This window comes from Sander lucioperca, chromosome 13, assembly GCF_008315115.2.
Source record: "Sander lucioperca isolate FBNREF2018 chromosome 13, SLUC_FBN_1.2, whole genome shotgun sequence".
Taxonomy (NCBI): domain Eukaryota; kingdom Metazoa; phylum Chordata; class Actinopteri; order Perciformes; family Percidae; genus Sander; species Sander lucioperca.
This window is the reverse complement of record NC_050185.1, coordinates 11,072,104-11,089,883: the sequence shown is the minus strand read 5'-3', so window position 1 is coordinate 11,089,883 and position 17,780 is coordinate 11,072,104. Positions and strand designations below refer to the sequence as shown.

The following is a 17,780-nucleotide window of genomic DNA, read 5'->3' as shown; positions in this document are numbered from 1 at the left end:
GCCCTGCTGCTGAATGTCTGGTTGGTTTCGTATCCGCAAGGAAACGTCTGATTAATTGCACACTGCTAAAGAGCTGCACTCAGCAGTCAGGCACACAGGTTCATTAACAAAGAGTGTGGGGGGGGGGGAGAGAGAGAGAGAGAGAGAGAGAGAGCGAGAGAGAGAGAGAAAGAGAGAGAGAGAGAGAGCGAGAGAGAGAGAGAAAGAGAGAGAGAGAGAGAGAGAGAGAGAGAGAGAGGCCGAATGGCACAAAGCAGCTGTGAACAACTTACCGCACCTTCACTTCGAGATGGACATATAATATTGGGCCTGAGGTAGAGATTTGTCAACCAAACTCCTCTGCTTCAAGAGAGTTGTTATCCTCCCTGTTCAAGGACTCTATTATGCCTCATAGAGAACATAGAAAGAGCAAAGGAGAGCATAACTTGGATACAAATGTACAACAGAATAGCCAAGTAGTGACTGAAAGGTACTGTGAGATGGGTTTCAAAAGATTCTGAAAAATATAGAGATGCAGATGAGAAAGCACGTGGCTGAAAAAAAAGATTTTCCAAGGTTAGACAGGACTGTGTCAAATGTACCGGTAAAAACAGTGTCTTTTTTCTGTTTTCTTAGGAGAGCATGTTTATTTGGCTCCATGTTTTTTAGAATCCTCTCTGACTCAGTGTTGAATAAATTGAAGATTCTCTGTGGGAATCAGATTGCCTTTAGTTTACAGCTGGGAATGGAGTGTGTTTGGAAAGGCATGCGATTTAGATGCTGCAAGTGTGTGTGTGTGTGTGTGTGTGTGTGTGTGTGTGTGTGTGTGTGTGTGTGTGTGTGTGTGTGTGTGTGTGTGTGTGTTTGTGTGCTGTGATGTCATTGGTGAAAACTTCAAAGAGCGGTGTGCATTCAGTGAGAAGATACAGCTGAGGTGTTAGCTGTAGTGTTTCTGCATGAACCAAACCTCCTCTGTTATCAAGCGCTCACTCCGCTCTGCCAGACACCCAAAATGGCACCAATTGATCCATGCACATCCATGCATGCAGAAGCAGTGCAGCTTGAAAACAACATCAAACAACTTGTACAGTACTCTGCAGACTTCTGCTCCACACTGCATTATCAAGCCCATTGTATCTGCAAAATTACATACTGTATGTGAATTATTTATGCAGAATAACAAACATTTTCCAGCCTGGAAGTGGGGATTTATATAATGTGATGCTTGTATTTCTCAGCATGGACAATTTGTTCAGTCACTTGTTATGGATATGCTTGCTTGCAGACACTAAGACACATTTTCTCCATTTAACAGAGTGGTCGAAGGGCTTACATCGCAGATAATGTAACACACTGTAGCTACAGCAACCTTCAGAGAGACATTACATAACTTTAAGCAGTTGCAGCACTTTGTAAATCTTTGTTCTTTGCTTGAAAAGGGGAGTTGCAAGGCTCGGCCTCATTACAGTTAGTCTGTACTTTGGGAAGCTCTACATGAGCAGCTCTATACAGTATGTGAACAAAGAACCATTACCTCACCAGTGCATTAATACACTGGCAAGTGTAGACAGAAAAAGGAACATTGGATCATTTTCGCTTTGCATCATTTCACACAACTTCCTGGTAGTTTGCTTAAAGCAACCACTATTCCAGTGTAAACACAAAGGGCACTTGTCTCAATGCAGAGATCATTGTTTCAGGACCTTGGACAGTTCCTACATCACTCAGCTTTCTATGCCTTCCGTTCTGCAAGCGTTATAATAAAGCTATAATATGGAATATAATCGTCTATAATCTTCTATTCATACTTCATTGTGTATTTAGGTGTTTAATTAAACGACAAACCTGAATAAATATGTTGAGAAGCGTAACAAATGCTAATGCTTCCATACAGGGTATAAAGGGCCACTGAATACATGGTTAGAGTATGACAATGATGTGAATCATGTGCTGTTGCCTTTGCAGTCTCCAGATATCAACACAAATAAACATCCATGGGAGATTTTGGAACATTGTGTTAAACAGTGCTCTCTACCTCCAACATCAAAACATCAATAAGGGAACATCTTTTGGCAGAATGGTGTTCATCCCTTTAGTATAGAGTAGATGCAGTGATGGCCCAACATCTTTCTGATTGAGGCGGGTGATGTAGCTAAAATCCACTATCGATATATGTCATTTTATATCATGATGTTGTTTTATATTGTGATATAAAACTGGAATGATTGAGAAATTGTTCATTCAAACAGAGACACCTGCATCAAAGAATTGACCAGCGAAATGGCTACACAGTTAGATATGACGGAAAAATAAACTTGTGCTGGTTTTTGAGGTGTGTCCTGTTTGAGGGAGTTATCAAAGAATCTAAGCAGCAATGAGGATTTGCCTAGAGAGCTAACCCCAGCTTATTAAACACATACAAGATCGTTAAATCTTAAAAGTTAAATCAACAAATGATGAGGTTGGGGAGGTGGAGGAAGTTGTACCAGCAGAGTAAGAGTAAGAAGTATCAGCTTATAACGTCTGTGCTGTACACCTGCATGAAAATGACTGGATGTTGCTTGCCACAGAGCTGTGAATGAGTCAACGATTGTAAAGCATATAGGATATGCCATACGCCAATACAGGCACGACTTCATTGCTCTGCCTGAACTAATGCTGTTATTCATTAGAAAAAAATAAGCAGACAGGAATGTCTGTTTTTGGCTACTACAGTAAATTAAATACCTGACAAACAAAAGTACCTGTATTGCCATAAAGCAGTCCACTATATAAGTTGTATACATGCTTGTATGTTGTCTTACAGAATGCATCGTTATATTGTCCAACCCTACAGCACTTACACAGACACCTAATGTAGTTTTAATTTGTCATCTGTACATCATAGCCCAAAGCTACTTTCTCTCGATCACCCTGATGTATGGTCATAGGAGGCAGTATAATGAGCTGTAGCCCAGTATCAAATGTCTGCCTATGTATGTATGCACATATATATGCATTTACAGAGACAAACAGGCTTTTGCTGTAATCTCACTTACTTGTGTTTGTCATGGATGCATTAAAATTAATTTGAGGCCTGAGGCATCTTGAAATATTCAATATATATATAGTCAATAGGCAGCCTGAAGCTTGATCAATCATATTTACCTCTTTACTCATAATGCTGCCACCTAAAAAGATTAGAAATCAATACACAAGATGATTTTAATTATTGATTATCTATGTGTGGTCTGTAAGGTGTGACTCCATTTATCCTGCTCTTATTTTAAAGGTCTATTTGCTCCTGGCTGCTCAAAGAGAACACAGGAGCGAGCAGTTCAGGAGCAAGAAATTTATTCCCGCTAAAGTAAAGATTTTCCCTTCAGCTCAACATTGTTGTATCAGCTGTTCACAGGGAAAGAAATAGCCAAATCTTCAAAAGTATATAAAAGAAAAAAAAAAGAAAAAATGAAGCTGTATGGAGACGAAGCGTGAGGGAGGGAACAGAGGAGTCAGCAAAGCCTTTGTGCCTCTCCTGCGTCAGAAAACAGCAAATGGCACATGGGGCCAAGCACTGTCACACATGCTGTCAGATGCACCGAATGTTTTTTGCTCCGTGAATTCGGAGCCCCCTCTCGTCTTTTTCCTGTTAGATCCAGCTTGTCATATCTAATCTGCTCTAACCTCATCACTTTCCATGGCCGTATAAGAAACCAGGTGACTAATAGAGCACCCCACTGCTGCACTGCTCTGTTTATGCCTCAACTCCTGTCTCTGTATTGCTCAAATGTCTCTCATCTATTTCAGGACACTTGCTTTCAGGATAACACAAAGCCATTACAACAGTAGTCTTTTTGCATTATGAAAGAGATTGATGTGATGTGCGCTTCCCTTTTGCCCAAGAGAAAATGCCATTTTTATTTGCTTAAGAGATGGGAGGGTGTTTTTTTTTTATTTATTTTTATTTTATTTTATAGGGGAGCTGAAAAAGAACAGACAGCTCTCACTGATGGGCAGAAGCCAACCTGCTCCATTTCTCTGTATGTGGTTAAAATAGAAATATCTATGCTTTATGTGTGTGTTTCAGTCTGTCTTCATCTTTTTATGAATTCAGAATCTGAATTATCTTTAAGTGCAACAGAAGGTCACACACTACTTAATGCAATGTGAATAGAATTTACATTAAATAAGGAAGGAAATGCTCAACATTCTGTTAGGAACTTTGCAGCTGTCATTAGATAATCTGTTTGATTAGCTCTGATCAGTGATTTGGCAGGAGTGAGTGGTGTGGGTGCAGGGTTCTTTGCAGTTCAGCTAATTTGGAACAGAGAGCTGTTATCTGCATTGGTCTGCATTAGGAGTAGGCGTTGTTAGGCTAATTGTACTCAAAAGTGTCTTTTTACTGTCATGTGGCAGCTTTAATCCTTTTTTATTTCACCGGCTCTGTAAGCATTGCCCACTGAAAACAGTCTTCTTTGCAGAGCCACATATAAGCATTGAGATGTTTGGAGATTTCTCTGAAGTAGGTTCAGCGGCTTTGTCTGAGTCCCCTTTGGTGTCACGCTCAGCTTTGGGCATCCCATGACAACGGCGTAGTTCAGATGCCTGCAAGAGAATTTTAAAGAGGTCACCTTCTTTAGGGAGGGGGAGGAACGACTGAGTCACAGTTGAGACTGCACACCACGCTCAGCTGTCATGTGAGCCGCTGCCCAAGACAGACAAAAAGAAACACACAGCCAGGTGCCAGCAGAGCCTCAGTCAGTCTCTGTCTTCCAACTCTGTCTGTCACAGAGGAAAATAACTCTCTGTAGATGTATTATTCTACATTTGATCAAAGATTTTTTCCTACAGGATTTAAAAATCTAGGTCTTGGCAAATGTTTAGCCTATTTTATATTTTAGGTCAAGTAAAGAAAAACTAAAATTATACAATATGCCATTTAGAAAATGGTTTATTCCAACGCTAGCTGTGAGTAACCTTCAATGTTTGTTTTTTGCAGTTGAACCCAATAGTGCTGTAACCCCTCTATAAAATCAATCCTCTGAGCTGCAAAGAACACCATATCAGAGTACATACTGATCTCCTGGGCAGTGCTGTGTGGGCTACTAAGATCATACTCAGGACAATTCTGCTTTGTGTTGCTCGCTCTGAAAATTGCCGTCATCTTTAGGCATTTCTTTAGGTGCATTTTGTGGACAAACTTCAAAGCAAATTGTAGACTTGAGCATGAATACAATATGGAACATAATCTCAGCGCTGTGCTTATAGTATGGCAGATTGAAAGGAATTTCTTTTTGAGACAGCATATTTTTGTGTTGCTTATCTTATTTCTAGTATTTTCGCCACCTCATGTTACTCAGTGTGACCGTCGTTGGTTCTTGCGCTGCAAATGGTTCATGTAAATACTTATCTCTTCAGGAGAACACTTGTCGTCTCTTTTTTCTCTTTAAGAAGCAGTAAAGAAAAAACTGATTTCAGTTGTGAGTTGATGAAAGCGCAATCTGTCCAGTTGAGTACTGGTGCAGAATGAATCGCAGAGGAAACAGATGCTGCAATAACTTAAAGCTTTTTACTTCCCTTTTGTTCTTTGACTACAGGTACTATATGTATGTGTGTGTGTGTGTGTGTGTGTGTGTGTGTGTGTGTGTGTTTCTATGTACTTCTGACTTCAAGGTGCTTGCATCACTTTATTAAATGTCCAAAAACATTACATTAGATTTCAAAAATAATTTAAAATTTTGTGAAAATGTCTTTGTTAATTAAAGTTATTCTTGACTTTCAATATTTACAAGCTGACTTCTTACGTTTACTAAAGGGGCTGGACTCAACATTTCGAACATTAATAAAGCAGTAAAAACAACTACCGTATTTGCTATGTAAAGCTATAGTGGAGTAATGGTGTCCTGAGCAGAGAATGAAGCCACTCTCCCTCTGTGTGTGTTGTAATCAAAGTTTCTCTGTTCTTTGTTCTGATAGCCGGTCCTGCAGCGCGTGTATTTGAGTACCTTGTGCACAGTAACAGACACTGAGGGCCGTGACAAAGCGTCAGTATTTGACAAGTTGGGGAACGGTCTTTGAAAGTTGTGTGGAGGCAATCGAGCAGTGGAAACAAGCTGTGAACACACACTGACATATTATCTATTACATTTTCCTTTTAAGTTGATATGACAACCTTGTTAGCGAACAATTGCCTATTTACACATTACACTGATGAGAGCTGAGAAAGTGAACTGAAAAGGGCCGTAAAACCACAACAATGAGCTGAAAGATGCTAAAACGTTCCGTAGAGCTGAGTTGGATAATAATTCTCTGTGGGTTCATCAGTACTAGCGGCCCCTTTCACATAAAAGTAGTTATGGAATCTATTGTTAATACAAAAATACTGATTATAGCCACTAAGGTAGCATTAATTAATGGCCACTGAGGCAACTTCTGAGCATTAATTTGGCCAGTGTATTAAGCAAACAGTTGCCTATTTGCACATCAAGTAGACACACAGCAACATTTGTATTCATTTGGAGTTGTGTTATCCATGCCTGATGTAGAAACTGAAATTTAGCACTTAAGTATGGTATGTTTTGCCTGACTTTGTAAAACATTTTACTTGAATCATTTTCCCTGCTACAGTATATATATATATATATATATATATATATATATATATATAGCTTAGTAACAATATGCTCCTGTTTTTGAATATGTATTATTTTACAGGACAGTGCTGAATAATTGACTCTGTGAAATGACCTTGATGGTTGTCCTGCCTGCTGGCTGTTGTAAGATGTGCCATCTGTTTACAAAGTCAACCAAAACTCTTGGACCAAATGACTTTGTCATTTGTGCACCGACTGATAAATTACACCAGAGTTGATATTCACCAAAGAGACCTTGGATGTCCTTTGACATTCAGATTTCACATTTGTGGTTATTGAAGTTAGAGGACACTAAATGTCACTTTCAGATACTTCCTTCAGTTCAGGGCTTTCAAACTTCACACTTTTATTTCCACATTAATTGTAAGTATACTGAATAGTTTCACATCCACAAGCTCATACAAATGTTTAAATCCAAAATATCCAGCTTAGTTTAGTGACAGAAAAGGAATGAAAATAAAACTCAGGGAAATCATTTGTAAATCCCCCAAAATCCTTTTTCTTAAGCAGCTACTAACATGTTTCAAAATGTCATGCATATCCCAGCTTATGGTGTTCAGTACTATGTGTCAGAATACTGATACTCGGCCTCTGCCTTTTCATTCCCCCTCCAGAGATACAGTGGGCAGGATTCTTGCTTTGATATCTTCAAACTAATAAAAACAACAACATGTTTGACCTGATAATGTCTGGATGTTGGCATAGCCGCAGCCAGTCTGAGGTCAGCTCAGCAGTTTCTAATCTATGATCAGACTCTTCACAATGCACTTAGACAGGACAGTCGCACTAACATGCCTTTTGAATTCCTTAACCTCCCCGAGTGTCAGACATGTGGACACACATCTCCTCTGCCTCCTTAGACTCCTGAGTGGCTGATGTGGTGGCACCCAGTGAGAGCCACTTGTCTTTAAAGGCCACACCTGATCTGAGTGCTGTCTGCCTAGCACTTCCCTGTGAAGGTCACCAGCAGGGGAATGGAGGGCGGACATGTTAGCTGAGTCGCTGTGCTCTGAATACTTAGGAGCTCTATTGGAAATATGTCAGCTCACATGTCCATCAGTGCTGCTCACCAGTGGATGGTTCAGCTGGTTGAGAAGAGCTGGTTTCCTTTTGCTGTGAATAGATGATTTTTTTTTTTTAAACATTCTGATTAAATGATGCACATCAGTCAGAAGCACAGGTCAGCGCTGCCTGAAACAGTGAGTGTCTTCTTCTTACTCTGGGTTATTTGCACATGAATGCTAAAGCCCTGCTAGTGGTGCCAAATGGACCATGCTATGCTTTACATCTACTTTAGCATAGGTGTTACCATAAGTAACTTGTCAGATGTTCTCAACTCATCAACTTTCAACTCATCTCATGAAACGTACTTCTTGATAAATGGGCACTATTCACAATGGATCGCTTTTTAAATGCGAACTCCACCAATTTTACACATCAAATAGTTACAGGTGTTGCAGAGTACTACTGCATATGTGAAATAAGTCGTATAAAGCCTTTTGTTGCTCCAGAGAGATTTAACATTTTTAAGCTGGTCCCGTTGAGATTCATACTGATTCAAAAGGATACAGCATCTATAATGTAGGGACTGTTCGGTATTTATGGATGGATGGATGGATGGATGGAAACTTCTCATCTCCAATCCTATCTGTATTTGTGAGAAGTGGCGCTGTCCTGAGTGTACGAGCACTCACGGAGGAAAACATAAATCGGCGCCTATGATAGAGAAAGACTGACAGATCTAATATACATGTTATAATTTATTTACAAGACTGTCAAAGGCAGACGGGTATCTTTCTGCCCTGTCAGACGCTGCTCTCCCTCATAGTTGATTTCTCGCATAAAAAAGTATCAGAAGTGAATTTAGTAATGAAATAGCAGACGAACAATGTATAAAGTTTCCAGTTGTTGGCCACAACAGTTGCGGTGCTCTGCACACCAACGCACTTAACTTTGAATTTCTGATTGGGCGGGCCAGCTGTCAATGTGACATTGATAGAACTTGTTATTACCCAGTGTGCTTTGTTAAATGGTCTCAATGTTTTATTGTTTTATTTCATGTGAATACTAGTTTACTAGAGGAGTAACTTAGTATTTGAAGTAATGCAGTAATGCAGGAAGTGTGCATTTAGTTTCCATGCTTAGTGAGTAAATCTACTGAAATGGCTACCACACCATAACAGGGGAGTGTGATGTGTAAGTTGAGAAAGCAGAGGTTAACTCATGTATGTCCTTGTTGTAAAAAACAAAGGCTAACTGTACATCTTTGCCAAGTGCAAACCAGTACAGAAAACATCAATAAATTGTTGGGGAGGGTCATGCATCTTTTCCCAATCATTTTGGAGGGTCATAGAAAATGTTAGTGCTGGCGAAGGGAGGGTCAAGTCTTTTTTGACTAAAGATCCCAAAACTCTTCCGGTAGCCCCTTAAATAAAAAACGAACAGTCCCTTAGTTCCTGCAAGCATTTAAACGTTTAGAGCAACACCTCCAGAGATCCCCTCCAGACATATTTAAGACATTTAAAAAAATGCTCTGCTTTAATTAATAATTTGTGTCTAATATAGTTTTTCAACCAAAAAAGATCCATTACACATGCTGCTTCACTTCACCCTTAGTCTATAAATATGCAAATATTAATACTTTTCTGAAGGTTTAACTGCTGGACATTAGATGTCTCCTACTTTACTTTTACGGCTTCAGGGTTCCACATCACTCTTGTGTAAATTGAATACTGGACCATGATCGGCTTCCAAACTAGCTGTGGTGTCACAAAAGCATGCTCGTACATACACGTCCTAAAATCAGAATTAAGAAACTTTTCTCCTTCAGTAGATGATTGTGAAAACAGCCTTCTAGAGTCAAACTCATCACCAATCATTCGGCACAGTGAAGCTCAAACATCCAAGCCAAGTAAAAATAAGCAAAACACATTTTTTAGTGGAGAAGGACTTTAACATTCAACTCTAACAGAAGTAACAATTCAATTATTCAAAAAATGAGGAACTCTAATATTAAAAGGGCATGCTCAACAGTCTAAGGGCCTCACGGAGGCTTTATAATACCCAGACGTTTACAAATAATGCATGGATAACTGTGTAACCCACTGGAACTCTGTCTAAAGTATTAATAAGCACTGACTGATATGCATAACCTATTAAAAGCATACATACAGGATGTGATATAACAGCTTCAGCAGCCATGATATATAAGAGCAGGCTGGTGTGTGCTGCAGGGAGGTAGTGCATCCCTTGACTGTGATACAAAGTGAGAACCAGTTCTCATTTAGAACGTATAATGCCAGCTTCCATTCGAGACTCGGCTCTGCAGCTGACTTGTATTTAAATAAACACATTTTAAACAGATTTTTTTCAGCACCCGTAATAATATCTCTTATTTTATGGAATCAGCAGTTTTATCCCTGCTCTAAGGGGAAAAGAGTAACGTAACGCAGCATGTGGTGCTGCTTTGCTCTGCTCATTTATTCCAGTCAGCTGTCGTGTGTTGGCTGTAGTAAAGCATTTTCTTTCTGTTTGTTAGTTATGACCCAATACAGCACGTAATGAGCTCCCAACACCTTGCATTGTCACCACTACTCAACATATTTTATGCACTGTTCTTTAGATAATGGAAATATGCAAATTTATGATGTACGTTGTCATTATCTGTCTTAGGAGCTGTTATTTATTCAGTTCTTTTTGTGTCATAAATATATTTTCCTGCTTAATAAGGTGTTACCCTTTCATAGGTCTTTGGTCTTTGGTACATGATGCGTTTTTTTAATGGTTGCAATTCCAGTTTATATTTTTCTCACACAGTCTCAATAGACAACTAAATTTGTATGGAGCTGTAGTCATTTTAAATAAAGTTTAAAAGTTACTTAGATTCTACACAGGTTTGAAATTGACATTAGATACCAGACTTCAGCTTTTGTTTTCAGAGATTTCTTTAAAAACAAGCATTTTAATCTCAGGATTTCAAGATATTGCTAAAATAAAACTGTTCTGTACGGCGTTTCTTTGACCAATCAAATACAAACACAAATTTCACTTAACTCTAATAACAAAAAACCTAAACTAAGCCAGTTTGAGAGATTGATCACTTTAGAAAGCCACACAGCCTCATGCTTTTGGCAGGGATTCGTTTTCTGTCAATCAGTCAAACACTGTTTATACTGTGCCCGGGTTGGTTCAGTGGGTAGAGCAGGCACACATATACTGAGAGGTTTATGCCTTGATGCAGAGGTCCAGGGTTCGAATCTGACCTGTGACGATTTCCTGCATGTCTTCCCCCTCTTTCTCACCTAGCTGTCCTATCAAATAAAGGCGGAAAAGCCCAAAAATAATCTTTAAAAAAACACTGTTTATACTAATCTTGTACATATTACTCACAAGAATAAACATAATGTAAATACAAATACATAACCTATTTGTTTGAATGCACTTAATATATTCATAACTAATACTGTACATAACAGTTTGAAATGAACTGATGTAAAATAGCCTGTTACACTGTTGTGTTATTTTGACACAGTTATGGTTTATCCCTGTTAGACAGACAGGTGCAACATTGTGATACAAATTGCTGTAGACTCAGAAACTTAGTTTATTACTGTATTGTTATGATAATGTACAGAATTAAGATGGATAACTTAAATAGTTACAAAGTGCGTTGACTGTAAATTCTTAAAGGTCCTTTTGAAAAAGTAACCAGACAGATTAATAGGATGTTTTCCAAACCCACAATTTTTATTATCTCATATGGTCGTAAGCATCTATATGACACTTAGCTCATAGGACAGTGTGTGTGTGTGTGTGTGTGTGTGTGGCTCTGTGTTTGTCCTAACATAACAGATGTTTTGTTGAATCGGCTCCATGAAAGCTTCAAATAGCTCAGCAGGATGTTCTGGCTTAATCAGACAGTTCACCTTCACTTCTTTTTAACTGCACCAACTTCATATCCAAATTTTCCAATGACACCCAGTAGCTGATAATATCACCTATAATTGATACTGTAATATCATCAGATTAATGGATAAAAGCTTAGGAGAAACACAATGTTATGCACAAGCTGTATGATTAAAGGTGAGTAAAATGACCCCAACATGTTCTTTCTGAAGGGAAATTGACAGGCTGGTGGCTGTTCCTGTTAATTTCCCAGACAGAAGTCTTGTTTGTTTGTTTTTTCCAAAGAAAATGTCAAAAAGCCACAAATGACTTTCCTCATTTTAACTTTTTCAAACAAATACAGAAAAAGCTTTCTTTTCTTTTCAGCAAGAGTCACTGATGTCTCCATTTTCTGCAGATTTTAAAACTGCCTTTGTGGCCCATCATGTACCCATAACACCTTTAGTAAACTATCAGTGGAACCATCCAAATTCCTGCGTGGGAAGCGTGGCCTTTCAGTGTCGCTACTTAGCCAGGTTACTGTTAGCTCAGCATCTTCCTTTCATATACCTCATCTACTGATTCATCCCATGGCACAGTGAGCTCTGCAATGAGTTACGCCAATTGTGCTCTCTGAACTGCTTCTTTAGCAGTCCATTTCACTACATTTGCTGATGTATATGCTACACGTCTTTTTGTCATGTCTTTGCTCCCTGCTTGTGTTAACTCAAACCTTAAATTTGCAAGTTTGAATTCCTCAGTGAGGCAAGAAAAGAGATAAGTGAGTTGACCTCCTGTGACCCACTGCTAAGGCAGCATGGGACACATTTCCATTTCCCAGTTAATGGTTAGTTAATTATGCTCTGTAACCTCTCTATCTTTCTTATGGGTGCCAAAGCTTTAACTTAATCTTTTGTGGGTATATCGACCTCTCTGTGGACTCTTGTTCCATCTTGACTTTATTCCTGAATCTGCTTTGTCTGTCAACGTTTTCTTATTCTTAAACTTTTATCATGATATATTTACTCTAAAATGAGTCATTAATAGTCTATCTGACAGCAGTTATATATAAATATACATACAACGTAAATGCATTCATTGCAAGCGCATAGGGCTCATGTTTAATTCATACAGAAGGTCTCAAAGCATTGTTTCTGTGTTTAAATTTAGATTAAAAACACACAACAGATTCTTTCAATTATTTTTCCCAGCCATCTACTCTAGCAACTGTCTTTAATCATTTAATTGTAAAGAGACTGTTTGAATACCACTTAAATGGATACAGATCAGACCTGTTTTATTGTAATACCACTTGGTATAATACCTTGTTTACATGCTATACATTTTCTGTCTCCTTTTATTTTATTTCTTACAAGGAGGTTTTATTGTTCAGATAAACATTTCATTACTGCAACATGAGCTTGTTAATAGTTGTAATAAAAAGCTGGTCAAAAGCTGTTCAGACATTAAACATGTTGCTAACCATATTCGAAAACCAGAATACCCTCGCAGCAATTTGGATTCTCAGCACAGCATTTACCTGCTGCTGTTCTCTAAAGAAAGACACTTGTGTGATGGAGCTCTTCTCTCTCTGCTCCTCCAGGTTTTGCGATCCTCCAGGCCATCATGGAGTCGGCTGTAGCCAATAACTGGCAGGTGACAGCTCGCTCGGTGGGGAACATTGTGGACCCTACAGAGTACAGACGCATCATCGAGGAGATGGACCGCCGGCAAGAGAAACGCTTTCTCATTGACTGTGAGGTGGGAAGGATCAACTCCATACTGGAGCAGGTATTGAGCCAACACACACTACTAGTGTCCCCTGCTTTATTTGGGAAAATTTGGAGAGAAACACATTTCTTTCCGTATATACCTGTCCTAAAAATGCATTCAGCCTCATGGCTCTGCATGTTCCAGTTTTTCCAAAGGAGTAAATGCTGTCTTTTTCTCACTTTTTGCCTTGAACATCATCTCCATCTACACACTCAGTGAAATAAGGCACCTTCCTGGCTTTGTTTGCTCCCCACTTTGAATTTCTTTTTTGTTATTACCCTAAACACTTGGAGTGCATCATGATTGCCTCAGATCTCAAAATTCCCATTTAGAAGACGTGTTAAAACAGGCGAGACGGGTACACTCAATTAAGGCTTGTTATTTGTTGTTTTCTGTGCGCACGTTGTTTGAGGTCACCTGGGCTTAATTCCCGTGGAGGAATTAACCAGCTTCCTCATCCTTGTTTCCTAGGTGATCATCAGCCACAGTTTTCCCACATGAGTCTTGATTCAGATTCAGTGTTTGCTAATGTGTGCTGCTCACTGTGGCTGCACTGTAGAGAATACGTTATTGTCAGAAATGTATTAAATGAGGGTTAACTGGGAATTTGCTTACTTACTCAGAAGATCATTAGTGTTCATTTGGAGGATTAGAAGCTATGTTGCACACGTGGTCTCATTTTGCCTCGCAAATTAAGTGTAGTGTATTGTTTGTATTGATTTTCAAGATTTGCGCATTAAAATAGATGCCTGGATTTCTCATCTGTTTTTCTTTTGAACAGTGGTCGACTACACTTGCTTCAAGCAAATGTATAGAATTTTATTTGGATAGATGGATGTTGATAATATTCATTCTAAAAGGTTTAGTTGTGTATCTGCTTGTGATAGTAAGATGAATGAAGGAAGATGAGTGAATGTGATGTTTATGTGATGTGATGTTTTATGTATGTGAATGTATCCATGTTTCATATATATATATATACACTACTAAACCTGATTCTGACCTAAATATTTCTAACCTTAAAATGACACTGAACATCTATAGACTATACAGTTTTGTGTATGGCTTGAAACCGAGTAGCCATTTTTGCGACACACTATTATCATAATCAGTTACACTAGACTAGTTAAATGCGAGACTGATCTCACCAGAAAAATTATAGCACTGGTCACTTAATTCTTGGATTGTTGGGCATATAAATTGTTTGATTTTGACAATGGAAACTGCAGTTTATGCCCTGTCTCTTATTCAAGCTGATCTTTCCTAACTTTAACTGTTTTGAGTGTCTAAACCAAGCCTTAACCATACAGTAGAGGGATGTTAGAATGCTCATACTGTATAAATGTATGTATGTATGTACAGTACCAGTCAAAAGTTTGGACACGTTTTCTCATTCACTTGACAAAGGACCGATGTTGTTGTTTTAATATGAGGACTTGTTGGCAAATACCATGACCAATTTGACAGCTCAAAGTGATCTGTTTCCCCTCAGTTTGGGTTATTGCAGCTACTGTACACAGCTGCTCAGCAGAGTAACGTGTTACAAAAACCGTTAAAACCCACAAGGGTGTATTTTCTGTGTGTGTGCTCATTTGAACCATTAATCCCGAGCACATCTTAACCTTCTGTTCCTTGCTGAGATATTTGTGTGTAAAGGCTTCTGCCCTCTACATTATGATCGTCATTATTGCCAGCCTTACGAGTTTTACTCTGACCTTTACTGTCGATCTGTCTTCATTTCCTCTGACACCGGTGAATATTTTTTGTGACAGCACAGAACATCTCCATTAATTAGAAGAAGTTTGCTTTTCTCTGCCCTTCACGTTGATACAGCGGGTTTCTTTAAATGTTCTCAAATTGCCTCCATATCAGATTCAAGTTATCGAATCAGATAATGGCGGAGAGGGGGGTTGTAGCCGATTCTGTGGTCTGGCAGGGACCAGTGGTCACAACCACTAGGGGCGCTAAAGACACTGGTCGCGACCAGCTCCTCACTGGTCTGCCCTGTGGTCCCTGTGGTCTGTGAAGCGGCTTTAGTATTTTCTACCCTTTCCTGTCATTTTGGCAGCACTGTTAGCTGGATAAATGTCAGAGATCATAATCTTTTGTCTATAAAATACACTATATCAGATATATTATGATTATTATTGTTATTATTATTTATTATGAAGATCTGTGTGGTCAGGACCAGCTGGTCTCTGGCACGGACCAGCTGGTCTCTGGCACAGACCAGTGGTCACAACCACTAGGGGCGCTAAAGACACTGGTGGCGACCAGCTCCTCACTGGTCTGCCCTGTGGTCCCTGTGGTCTGTGAAGCGGCTTTAGTATTTTCTCCCCTTTCCTGTCGTTTTGGCAGCACTGTTAGCTGGATAAATGTCAGCGATCATAATCTTTTCTCTTTAAAATACACTATATCAGATATATTATGATTATTATTGTTATTATTATTGATTATGAAGATCTGTGTGGTCAGGACCAGCTGGTCTCTGGCACAGACCGGTGGTCACAACCACTAGGGGCGCTGAAGACACTGGTCGCGACCAGTGGCACAGCGGTCATGACCAGCTTCTTACTGGCACAAATAGTCCAGGCAAAGTAGCATTTTACGACAGACTAATTGTAAAATAATTTTTTGCAGCTTAGATCATTTCTATGAGGTGTCCAGAACAACATACTAAAAGTCCTAAGAAATCCTAGTTGAGGAAATATGTTAAATTCTCATCAATCCAAGATGTGTGCCAGTAAGGCCAGACAACAATACACCCCAATGGGGCTATTTTTTTCCTTTACTCCTATCAAAATGAAACTTTACACAATGAAAGTACCCATGAAACGTAAAAATGTTTGTATTACAAGTTTCTTTGAAAATGAATTTTAATATGCAAATGAACTATACACTAATCGAATATGCCCAAAATACACCCAAATAGGCTTAATTTTTTCCTTTACTCCTACCACAATAAAACTTTACATAGTAAGATTATACATGAAAAGTAACTTTTTTTGTATTACAAGTTTCTTTTGAAATGAATTTGAATATGCACATGAGCTCCACACTTATTGAATATGTCCTAATTTGCATAGGTAGAAACACAATTCATATGTATGACAAATACATCAGCCCAATCTTCATCCAATCATCCTACTGCCAATGGGTGATGGCAATTCTGCTTTTAGACTGGCCTCTAACCTGAAAACTGCCTGGCTTGGTAGTACCTCCCCCGACGGTATAGTCTTCAGGGTCACGGAGGCACACAAGCCTCCCCACCACGACAAGGTAGCAAAATGTAATCTCACCACGTTACTAATGACTAGGGCTATTCTGACTTTCTTCTGATGTTATCTGTGGGGGAATGTCATTAGGTAAGGGTTGTTTGCAAATAAAAAAAAAAAGAATTTAGAAAGCAACTGGAGGCAAGATTGTGCAATCAATTCTTAAGGTCAATATAAGTCTTTTTGTGGCAAGTGACCCAGGTAAGTGTGGCAAGTGACTTCAAATTTATCGTATTTATGCAAAAGTTAACCTACTGAATGGACATGAATGTGTGAGTTATTTGGCCCCTGTTTTCTACTTGTGATTTTTTGGCTTCTTGGCCATAAGTCAATTAGGCCTAGTGTTGAGCTCATTTGCATATTTAAAAACACTTGTAAAACAAGAATGTTATTTTTCATGTGTACTTTCACTGTGTGAGGTTTGACTGTGATAGGAGTAAAGGAAAAAATAAGCCCATTAGGGTGTATTTTGGGCATATTCGATTAGTATAGTGAACATTTGCATATTCAAATTCATTTTCAAAGAAACTTCTAATACAAAATGTTTTACTTTTCATGTTGACTTTAATTGTGTAAAGTTTTATTGTGGTAGGAGTAAAGGAAAAAATTAAGCCTATGCGGGTATATTTTGGGTAGCCTATATTCGATTAGTGTATAGCTCATTTGCATATTCAAATTCATTTAAAAAAGAAACTTGTAATACAATTTTTTTTTTACTTTTCATGGATACTTTCATTGTATGAAGTTTTATTCTGATAGGAGTAAAGGAAAAAAATAGCCCCATTGGGGTGTATTGTTGTCTGGCCTTACTGGCACACATCTTGGATTGATGAGAATTAAACATATTTCCTCAACTAGGATTTCTTAGGACTTTTAGTATGTTGTTCTGGACACCTTATAGAAATGATCTATGCTGTTCTATTTTTGGCTCCAAAATGAGTTACTTTGCCTGGACCAAAAGGGCACTAAAATTACTGGTCCTGACCACCTCCTCTGTGATCTGTTCTGTTGTATGGACCAGTTGAGAGATCTGTGGAGTGTTTGTTTGTATTTATTTTTAATACAACTTTTCACGTTTCTCACTGTGTTAGCAGAATCGCCTAATGTGAGAAGCCATAATCGTTTGTCTATCCAATGTTATTGATCACTATTGTTAATAGAAATCATAATAACAATGATTAAATTCTTATTATTAGTCGTAGTTGTATGAGTGGTACTATCGGTTATGCAGGTCAGT

General features: G+C 38.7%; 1 protein-coding gene across 4 annotated transcripts in view; it reads left to right on the top strand.

The window, feature by feature from the left end:
- Nucleotides 1-17,780, top strand: part of LOC116064749 (glutamate receptor 3) — an 80,576-nt gene that overhangs the window by 19,457 nt on the left and 43,339 nt on the right. For all 4 annotated transcript variants that reach the window (XR_004899137.1, XM_036008628.1, XM_031319977.2 and 1 more), the window contains exon 4: nucleotides 13,099-13,286. Coding sequence is in view for 3 of the 4 variants with exons in the window: in XM_036008628.1 (XP_035864521.1) it covers nucleotides 13,099-13,286 (188 nt within the window). In the remaining variant the exon portion in view is untranslated. The remainder of the gene's footprint in view (nucleotides 1-13,098; nucleotides 13,287-17,780) is intronic.